The sequence below is a fragment of the Puntigrus tetrazona genome, chromosome 12 (assembly GCF_018831695.1).
Source record: "Puntigrus tetrazona isolate hp1 chromosome 12, ASM1883169v1, whole genome shotgun sequence".
In the NCBI taxonomy this organism is placed as follows: domain Eukaryota; kingdom Metazoa; phylum Chordata; class Actinopteri; order Cypriniformes; family Cyprinidae; genus Puntigrus; species Puntigrus tetrazona.
The window spans coordinates 5,651,904-5,663,443 of NC_056710.1; the positions used below are offsets into that span (position 1 = coordinate 5,651,904).

Here is an 11,540-nt window from a genome sequence, read left to right on the forward strand (position 1 = left end):
TGTTTGAATGTATAGTCTTTTAAAAGTAGAAAAAATCTCAGTCAAACAGCACACATTTTTGAGCATCAACTCCAAATAAATGAGCATGTTTCACTAATAATATAACATTTTATTAAATATTAAATGTTGAACAGAAACACCTGCCAACTGCAATGATAACACTTGGAATAGCCAGGACATTTTTTTATATAACTCAGACCAGATTCATCTGAATGAAGTCATACACACCTAGGATGCCATCAGGATAAGTAAAGCACCTTCAATTTTCAAATTTCAATCCCATAAGTGCCCTGATGGGAGTGGAAAGTTCTACAAAACTTCTACTGACAATGCACAACATTACCAAACATCTACCAAGAGCAGCACAAATTAGTGTAGTATGGTCACAAACAAGCAGAAACTATTATAATCAGAAATGTGTAAAATAAAATAGCAATTGACAAAGCATGACAATAAGCACAATTCTGCCTTTTTTGTCAGTTTTAATGAGCAATAATAGCCCTTATAAAAGTATACAAAGCTTAATAGGAAATAATGACAAAGAAAACAAAGTCAGTGCTGTGCTACAGTTAAGTTGAAAATAAATAAGGTTAAATATAACTTTGTGCTTAAGCAAAAATGTATAACCAGGAACAAAAAAGATGCATTAGATCATGAATGCCTGAAATATAACGTTACCCAAAAAGTCAGAAGGACTAGTCGAGCTTGAGACTGTTCTAAGCGGACATATAACAGGCAATCAGCATATCAAGTAGGAGCTATCTCTTTAAATAAACCGCAAACTTGTTTTAAACAAATACATTCTCTTCGCTCTGTAAGAGTACCCAAAAAGTGGTACGGTTTGGTATTTTGGTACCATTTACAATGAAAACGGACATAATCGTACTATACCAAACCGTCCCGCTATGTGCAAACAAGCCATATATTTTGTCACAAATACTAAACTGACCACAAACCTTAGTAAATCACCTTGCATGATTCATTACATACCCATGTTATTTTCTACAGGATTTTATCCTGTCTGCTTTATATCTTACAAAAAGAGACACACACACACACACACACACACACACACACAAGTGTCTTTCCTCATAATATGAAGCATTATATACACGTTTATACATTATACAGCACAAATAGTGCGCATCTGACCAACAGTATGAAGTGTGGTCCACATTACAGCTTACTGTAGCCAAGAAATAAAAGTTACCAAGTAGTTTGTTGTCAATTGAGGTGTTTTACATAAAAACCATTTTAGCAAAAAGAAAAACAAATATAAAACAATATATAAAATTGTGAAATATGCTTCAGGTCAGTGAGCAGACTCAACGTCTCACACCAAATATTAATTAGAAATTTAAGTATGAGCCAATATTAATATTCATGCTTGCCTAAAATAAAAAAAAACAGGTCCTGAAAAAGAAGAAAGCACATACCCAGTGGATTGATCTCTAGATATGTGAAATAGAGATCCTCATACAAATTGAAGAGACCCACTATGAAGCTTGCCAGCACTCTGCAAAAAATAACGATAAGTTATTTTTGTTAAAGACACCATTAATTGAAGACATTTTTTCCTACGTTATCATTTTCTTGCTGAAAAAAGTTGGGCAAAACGTATTGATTGTAGTATAGGTTGATTTGATATTAATTCTCAAAAACCATGAATCAATACACTTTACTGTATTTTTTTCTACAAAAATAGTATACATAACCTGAAACATAACAAATCACTAGTATATCTACAAATGGTCTTCATTGAGTGTGTAAACAGATGTAAGCTCTTTATTATTTATGTTATTATCAATTTTAGTACTATGCATTTATTTGGTCTTTAAATGGTTATGCAACTACACAGTAAAGCATTTAAACACCTAAAAACTCTGGTCTCTGTCAAAAAATTGATCCCTGAAACACACTCTTCATGGAGCAGTTTACGGTGCTGTTGCAGCAAAATCTTTTAGCAAAATGTATACTGTAGTCAGAATTAAAATTGAAACTTAGACTTGCTGTCAGAATGAGGCTTCATGCAAAATAGAAACAAATACATTTCTTTGTGCATAAAGTTATTAGTTTTGTTTTATTTCTGTACAAAAAATACTCTTGCTGCTTCATAATGTTACGGTTGAACCACTGATGGCAGATGTACTATTCAGACGATGTCTTTCATACTTTTAGAGACATTAACACTGTATTTTACTTGGCAGTCAACAGGAAGATAATATTTATCCAAAATATCTTAAATTGTGTTCTCAGTGCAAATTAAGGTTTTACGGATTTGGAACAACATGTGGGTAAGTGATTGACAAAAAAAAATCATTTTAGAGTGAAAGAAAAACCTTCAAGTCACTTACTGCTTAAAATTCCAGAGCTTTTACCAAGTGCAATTCGAGTCTGAAAAATGACTTTAAAATGGAAAACCCTGATATGTACATACTAGTCTGTAACTTTGCAATGTGTATGTGATTGATGACAAACATTTTTATTTTGGTGTGGAGTAACCCTTTAATTCAGCTAAAAAAATAAATAAATCATCATCATTGTCTACTTAAAGACAGTACTGTGCAAAAGTCTTAGTCAATTAGTTTTTTCACAAATAAAATGGTTTTAAGCCTGTTATTTTTATCTTTCATAGTGTGGGCCAGTAAGAAATAGTAGGTTTACATTTGTCCGTAATTGTTTTAATAAATCTGTAGTAAAGAAATATTTGAAAAGAAAATCATGACCTGATAGTTCTGCACAGTACTGTATATGTATATCATTGCTTAAGCTTAAAGCTCAAAGTATTTAATTTACTTTTGGAACATGACATCACCAAAAGCCTTCGAATTGTGTATGTCTGCAAATGTAAAATATAGTTTTAAACTTACAGAAGTGAAACAACAATAAATGAAACTGATCAGCTTACTCTTTCTTCTCATCTGTAACGTGTATAAGTAACTGTTGTGTAACCATGTCCTCTGTGAGTTTCTCATCTATTCCCACCAAAAGTCTCTGAGCTTTGATGTCCACATCTCCAACGTCCACCCCACCTTCATGATGGAACAGCACATGACTGCCTTCCCGGCTGGCGTACAAACACACATAAAACTCCTCTTCCTGTGAGAGAGGTCAATGACACGCTCAAATAAAGACAGGTCAAATAAAGCTAATTTCAGAAAACGTTTTCTAAAGAAAGATATACATAAGTGATTAAAGCCAAGCAATTAAATGGAATTCATGAATACTGGGTAATCCATTACTTGTAAAGCTGTGACAACTTTCACCTAGGATTGGATGAAACTCCAGGTTGGAAAAACTTCCTTGAAAATTCACAGAATGAGAATTCTGAATTCACAGAATTCTGTGAATGAGCTGTGTACAGGTCATTGTATAATGCTATTCATTGGTTTGAGAAGTGATGTCTTTGTTCCTGGAACATTTACAGTGAAAGGAAAAAAAAAACTCCAATCACAGTAACTTTAACATTAACATGACTTTAGTAGTGAAGAGAGTTGGCTGGATGTGCACAGTACTAACTATAAGTAGTTTTTGCCAAATAATAATGTCGAGTCTAGTTGGCTAATTAAGTAGTATTATTTTCTTTTCTGCAGACTTTAAAAAGGTTACTATAAAAGGTAATTATAAAAGGAAGCTAATACATATTTCTTACATTTATGATGAAATAAGTATAAAAAAGGTGGACCCAGGTCTAATCTAATCTATAATCCTCTTGTTTAGATGCATTTAGTGTTAATGGTACAAATCTGGATAAGACACTTGATTTGATGTCATTTGAAAAACATTATTTCCCTATTCTAAGATTCAGTAATGACACTGTTTCCATGTATTGTATTTGTTCCATTTTAAGGGGGGGGATTCACTGCACAACCTAAAAATGATTTGAAAACACTAGATGTAAATTTATGGTATGTCTCACATGATTTCTTTAAGAAATAAAAACTGCAATGCACTGCAACTGTTCAGGTTAAAAGAACTGTTGCTGCCAATCAAATTACATTCCAGAAACATACTAAACAGGAAAATGTAATCAAATTGCTTCCTAAAATCCAACTTTCTTGGCCAGGCAGTGTATACAAAAATCCAAATGAAGCAACTGTGTGTAACTACCCACAATAAGACACTGATAAGGATAAAATGTAACCAAAAGTGCAATACCTGTGAGTGAGGTACAAATGGCTCAATGAGGAAGTTCTTTAATATCCCTTTCGCATTCCCAATCTGAAAAAAAGGGTAAAAAGAGAAAAAAAACAAGCCCTTAGAATCATATCACTGCAGAATTAATCTGTTTTATTTAAATTCCAAGGAGCCACAATATGAATTTTAATATTTGGCTTGCCGATGCATTCTGTTTTTCAATTAACAAAAGGTCATTTAAATGCATTTCATTACAAATTAATCTGGATTAAGTTGTTCAAGATACAGTGTGTTATTGTGTTTTGTTAGGCAAAACAACTAAGTACTGACATCATCAAAAAGATATTCAATGATTATAGAGAATCTCTGAACCTGATCAAGGTTGTTGCATGATTCAGCCATTGTTTTCGTTGTTTCAAAAAGATTTCAATGTAAAGAGCAATTCATTTAATTTTACCTGCAAAGTGGATCTGCATCATGGATAAAATCTATATAAATGTCTGCTAGAAAAAGTCACATCACATTTGTTTAAAGCAAGTTTCAGTGTTTTGTAAATACAGTGGAATAAACTGCTTACCTACTTGTAACATAAAAGTTAGGTATAGTACAATTACATAATAAGCTTGAATGGCAAATAACACTGGAGTAAGTAGATACAAAAAAAAACTTTTAAAAAGGCCTACTGTGATTTCTGTCATCAGATGTAATTTCAGCCATTCCTGAACACCCTCAAGGTTCAGGTCAACTGCCACCAATCCCAGCTTCCCCCTGCGTTTGATCAGCTGATCTGGCTTCACAACCAGCCTCTGCACAGAAGGACAGACAAATTACATTACACTGAAAACAATGCAGTATTATGTAACAGAAAACCAAGACATATACTCACTTCTGTAAGCAGCCACGGATGGTCCTGTGTAAGGCGTTCCCAGTCGGTCTCTGCAGTGACGGTGGCACAGCAGAAACGGTTTTGCACGGCTGCTGTGGTGCAAATGTATTTATACAGGAATTCTTTTCCTGTCTGCTCAGAAATGGCCTTAGCAGACATCACGACCGAGAACACTGCCTACAGTAAGACAGGAAAATATTTAGAGTTGGGCATTGTGGCTTAATCTGCCTAGGAGACATGTTTCTATATTGTCCTAATGGATAGTGAGAAGCAGAGTTTGAGTGACCAAAGACCGTACAAGCATTAGCTGAAGAATTGCAGAAAAATGTGTCTCTGGGTCAGAAAACCTTTCACATATTCAGGATTCATTACATGTAAACACTTTCAAAAGTTTTAATTTGGATGATTAGAGCTTAGAGCAAATTTTCAACTTTAAGTGTTTTCTTTTACACGTAATGAATCTAGAATATATTTAAGTTTCACTTTTTGAAATGTCACAATATTTTTTTTTTTTTAAATGCACCTGTACATCACCCATTCTGAATTTGAATAAATGTTGTTTCTTATGCTACTAAGAGGGCCAATGGCCACACACACATTGTAAAGTTTTCAGACTGGAATATAGTTCCACATTCTACATATCAGGGTTTTTTTCCCCCCAATTCAAAATCTCTTAGACTCAAATCAGGAGTCTCAATCAGCTCTGTAGCTCCCAAGCTTGTGAATCAGTAGGTTGTGTAATTTAATTTCTATCAATGGTTTCTAATTTTCATATATATATATATATATATATATATATATATATATATATATATATATATATATATATATATATATATATTTTATTTTTTTTTTTAAATCATATCGCTCTGTTCTTTTTTTTTACAACATTTCAGCCTAGAATTATTTATAAATACTAATTTATGTGTGTTTATTGCCGGTCTAGAGTTGTGCCATATTTATCGCGTTCACTTGTGAGGGTTATACTTCATGCTTCAGAAACATGAGGTTATTTCCTGCAAAAGATAATAGTAAGCGCCCGATGCTTTCTAGTTTTTGAGGTGCATTGTGGGATTTTTCAGGGTGCAAACATTACTGTGAACTGGAAGGATTTTGCGATTGAGAGTCCTTAAAATATCCAACTCCCTGATTAATGTCCTTACTACTGAACAAGGGAGCTGATTGATTTTATACACTGTTGGTAAAAACTAATTTTAAGCAGTACAGAGTAACTTACAATACAATTTAAGACGTAGTAATGGCCATATGGGTTTGGAATAACAGGTGATTAATGGCAAAATTTTCATTTGGGGTGGAATAACCCTTTGGATGTCTAATTGGCCATTGTGTTCACATTCTCAACAGACATGTCTGTGATTGGCTACGGTACTCAACACTTGCAGGAAATGCAGGAACTCAAAGCAGCTGCCTAGCATGGCTAGTACATTTTGAATATTTTAACAGTGCGTATATAAGTTATGGTAACATTCACAGTACATGCAACATGTTTTGTTTTGTGTATATATATATATATATATATATATATATATATATATATAATTAGAATCATGTGAACATACTGACAAGTTCAGCTGCCCTCTAGAATGGAAGAATTAGTTAGTTCACTACATTAACATTTATAACATGACCGAGTGATAATATTAAGATTTACTAATAAAACAAGGTGGCCCGTCACACATTAATAATTAGGAAACCTCTCTGCATTCAAGCGAAGCGACAAACACTCCCATTATATTCGATGACGCTGTGGACACTGGACAAGCGTCGAATATAAAGTTATCGCGCGATCAGTAACAGCATTTAAACGTTAACACGGCCCGGCCAAACAAAGCCAAACCTTACCGGGCAAATTACACAATGTGACGGTCTTGAAGTTCAGGACTGTCAAACGCCTTTACAGCCCAGCTGCTGTGATACGCATTCACTGGATGCTGATGCTCGGAGTTCTTCTTCTTCTTTGACGTTATTGGCGGTTGGCAAACCAGCTTTGGTGCATATTCCGCCTCCTACCGGTATGGAGTTTGAGGCACTGAGGGGACACAGAATGAAAAAAAGGCACTGGGGAAACTTTCAATATTCTCCTGTATAACTTTGTTGGTTTAAAAAAAATAAATAAAAGAACTTCACAAACCTTTGTAGGATCTGCTTAGTACAGGCCTATTCTGGTAGTTCCTTGTGGGCTACAGACTGTTGTAATGAGTGTATACTGCTACCTACTGCACTGGAGTGTGTAAAATAATGGCTTAAAGCAGTGTTTCTCAACCCTGGTCCTGGGCGACCCCCAACACTGCAAATGTTATGCGTTTTCCTAATCAAACACACCTGATTTAAATGAATGAGCTCATTGAAGAAACTCCAGGACATGAAATGGGTGTGTCAGATAAGGGAGACATACAATGTGCAGTGTTGGAGGACACTCAGTACCAGGGTTGAAAAACACTGGCTCACAAAAAATTAAAATTCTGGTTAACACTTTATTTTAAGGTGTCAAAATACAGAGTAATTACCTAATTAGGTACTTAGTGGTGGCTGTTGTGCTTACATTAAATAAAATGTCCGTTCATGTAAGTTTTGGGACAGCCTGTAATTACAGTTTGCATTTATGTAGATGTAACAGGCAGATACTTTTACTCATATGTAACAGACTGAGACTGTTAAACAGCTATTTACACTTAAGTACAAACTTGATATGCTTTATTTTAAGTAGCTTATGCCTCCGTAATGTGCTGCAGTTGTAATGTAATTAGAAAGGTATTACATGTATTTAAGCTGTGTTCTAATAAGTTGAATCAAACTAAGGTGCTACTAGATAAGATGTACGATATAGATACACATGAAGTACACTTAAGTACAATGTTGATACACTTTATTTTAAGTAGCCTGTGTAATATTCTGTAATTCTAATGTAATAGTAGCATCCTATTACATCTACATAATTACAAACTGTTCCAAACTTGGTTACATGGTAAGTACATTTTATTTAATGTAAGTACAACGGCTTCTTATTCTGTACTGTAAAAAAACCTGTAAAAATACGGCGAATTTTGCACAGCAATTTATGTTCTTCATTTATACAGTCGAATATTGTAAATTGCAATGCATGTTACGTGATAAAACAACAACCACAAACTACTGTCCAGTTTCATGGGATAATGCAGTATTGTTTAGTCTAGTCACACGTGCAACGCCATTGAGTTCCCTCATACACGGAAAGAAAACCACGACGCATTAACTCACTTCGGCAGAAATACAGAGTTTTAACATCAGATAGTTAAAAAATAGTTTTAGGGTTTTTTGAAAAGTGAATTGAAGTTAAGGCTACATGGTTTACATAATACTTCAATCCATTTGAGAACAGCTTCAATATTGTCTGTTTTACAGTGGTATGGTAATGATATTTTGCTGTTGGGGTCTGTGGACTGTAGTTTAAGAATTATAACTTGCAACTTGTGTGCTAAGACCTGCAGCAACATATTTGCAAATGTCAGACATTTGCGACTTCATAGCCTTCTTTTAAGTGTGGTGAAAAGTCTTATTAGTGAAGGAAAGATAGTTACATTCCCAAGCACTGTGATAAATTTGCAGTAAAATCTACATTCATTTTTGTTGATTTTATTGTCCTATGTTTCAGAAATTACAGAAGTCACACTTGATAATATTCTACATCTTGCCAGTTGACTTGACGGATACAAGCCTTTGCTCTTTAGCCCACTGCCTTCATCTTCCCAGTCAAGCCAAAATGGCAAAGAAATGGCATGAACCTTTGAGATTCTTTGGGATAAAATGCCTGAAGACTTTAATGAGAGGATAGAAGAACTAATACTCAGAGCTGATGTAAGTTTTATTTAGTATTATCTTATATGTTTAGTATTATTTGTTTTGTGTCTGCTATGCTTGTACACACAATTTCATTCTTTATTTGCATACAATTTTGTACCATTGTTACATATAGTTTCCACCGCAGCAGATGAAGGCATCTGGACTCCTGACCTTCTTGCCATTCCATGACTGATACTGCTGGGTAAATGTCACATATGCAAGGCATGGAGTTTACAGGAATAGTTCACCCAAATATGGGGTGTGCACATTGGAAGTCAGTGATTGGAGTTTATAATTACATTTTTTTTAAATAAAACCCATCAATCTGCTTCAAAAGAATCATGTATGGGTTAGTTTTCTGATGCAGTACTTGCGGATACGTATATTCGATATTTTAAATTCATGGCCACTATCCACCAGCATTGAAAAATCTTGGAAGCGCCAGGACAAATGTTTAAAAAACTTGTTGGTCTGAAAGAAGAACGTCATATGCATTTAATGGGCTAATTTACATTTTTGAGTAAACTGTTCCTTTAAAACAAGAAGTGTTCTTGTTTTTTTGTCGTAATTTTTTTGTCATTTCATGTCATGGACTGCATTAATTTGCTGCAGCATATTTTATGATAACCATTGGAAATAGACAAATTAAATAGTTTAGCCTTTTTGTGTAACGGGCAACCTAGATTTGATACCGTTTCAGGACATTAAACATTACAGTTGTCTCTTTTAGGCTGGATGAACAGCATTGATGTTTTCTCCACCTATTATGTCTTCAATTATGTCTTCAACCAAGAGGAAGCTGCCCGAACATTGGAATTTTTTTCAAAGGTAAGTCCGCTTCTGGTTGTAAATGTTGTTTGGACATTTTGTTAGCATTGTTTAGGATTGTTTGTGTTAAAGGGATAGTTCAACCGAAAATGAAAATGTGATGTTTATCTGCCTACCACCACGACACCCAAGATATAGGTGACTTTGTGTCTTCTGTAGAACACATATAAAGATTTTTAACTTAAACCATTGTGGTCTGTCAGTCATATAATGCAAGTCAATGGGCACACAATCTTTGAGAGCAAAAATTATTGCACAGACAAATCCAAATGAAACCCTATGGCTCATGACGATACATTGATGTTCTAAGACACGAAACAATCGTTTTGTGCAAGAAATTGGTATTTATATAAATTTTTTACCTTTGATATAACACAGTGTCTGACTCTTTCACAACATCCAGAGCATGTAAAAAACATACAAACTTACATATTGAGGCCCATACAAACTGACGTTAACAAGGTATATATCTATGTGCCAGAGTGCAACACATTTAGCGCTGGACGTTCTCACCGAGTCAGATATTGTGGTATGTGCATCATCTACTCACCCTCAGGTAGTTCCAAACTTTCTTTTTTCTGTCAAAGGAAGATATTTTTTTAAAAGTTTGTAACTAGGCTGCTTTGGGTCACCACTGACTTCAATAAGATTTTTTTCCTACTACTGAACTCAGTGGTGACCCAAAACAGCCTGTTTACAGTTAATAGAAGGTACTTTTTCTTTCTTATAGAAGTTGTCTAGTTAGGTACATATAAGGTGAATCCCAAACAAAATGAGCATCCCTATGCCCTACTCCCTTCAAAGGGCAGAGCCCTTGAACTGTGTTCTTTTAAGGGTGTTGAGTTACTCTGTATCATATTTGCACTTGGAACTCCCTTGATGAAATGAGTGACGGACCAAATATGACCTTGACAATGGTGCGCGTGCATGCAGCATTCAGTGTTCCAACAGTTGTTGCAAATAAATATTATTTTCCATTATATTGTTTCTTTTAAATATTGCCTTACTGTGTCTTATTTACTATTAAACTTTCAAACTAAACATGTTCTAAATTTGCTTACACTACCTTCTCAAAATCATATTTTTATCACTGAAAAAAATATTTTGTATTAAATTAAAATTAAGACCAATTTAATCAGCCTATTCTACCTATTCACAAGAGCTGAATAGGTACTGAACTGAAACTGAAGATGACATGATCACAAATAGGAATACAAACGCCTTTATATAGTGCTTTTAACAATACAGATTGTATTAAAGCACTGAACGTTATCAAATAGGAAAATACAATGATAGGTATGTATAATGATGAATGTCACGGTGCAGTTAAGGGATGAGGATATTACTTTTAACAGCTTTTAATCTTCTACACAAAAACAACTAATAATACAGGCAGACAAACTAAAACCACACAAAGACACACCTGAACATAATGAGACCATTAACAGAAAGTAGGGCACACACACAGCAGATGCGACAAGAAAACAAAAACAACAGTCCAACTATGTGACATTTCGCCCCCCTCCCAGAAGGTGCGTCCTCACATCTAAAGCAAAAAACATAGAATGGGGAGAACGGAACTAATGAGGGGGTTGGCAAAAAAAAAGACAAACACAGAGTTCAGGGAGGAATGGACAGAGGAAGAAGCCAGGGAACAAACAGGAGGAGTCTGGAGAAGGAGGAGATCTGTAGGACCCAGAGCACAGCCATGACGGTCCACGGTGAAGCAGACGGAGGAGCCATGGAGGAGAAATGGCCGTCGACTCCTTGGGTCCGACCAATGGCGGCGGAGCAGGTGGTGGAAGAGACAGAGATGGAGAGCCGAAGAGCCAGGGTGACACCGAGGGGC

The 11,540-nt window shown here is 35.0% G+C and overlaps 1 protein-coding gene across 2 annotated transcripts in view; it reads right to left on the minus strand.

Moving 5' to 3' along the window:
- Positions 1 to 7,042, minus strand: part of aclyb (ATP citrate lyase b) — a 30,200-nt gene extending 23,158 nt beyond the window's left edge. For both annotated transcript variants that reach the window (XM_043254031.1, XM_043254030.1), the window contains exons 1-6: positions 6,887 to 7,042; positions 5,024 to 5,200; positions 4,821 to 4,943; positions 4,159 to 4,221; positions 2,909 to 3,099; positions 1,437 to 1,516 (exon numbers count right to left, since the gene is read on the minus strand). In XM_043254031.1, coding sequence (XP_043109966.1) covers positions 1,437 to 1,516; positions 2,909 to 3,099; positions 4,159 to 4,221; positions 4,821 to 4,943; positions 5,024 to 5,182 — 616 coding nt within the window. In that variant the 5' untranslated portion in view covers positions 5,183 to 5,200; positions 6,887 to 7,042. The remainder of the gene's footprint in view (positions 1 to 1,436; positions 1,517 to 2,908; positions 3,100 to 4,158; positions 4,222 to 4,820; positions 4,944 to 5,023; positions 5,201 to 6,886) is intronic.
- Between the last annotated feature and the right edge of the window lie 4,498 nt (positions 7,043 to 11,540).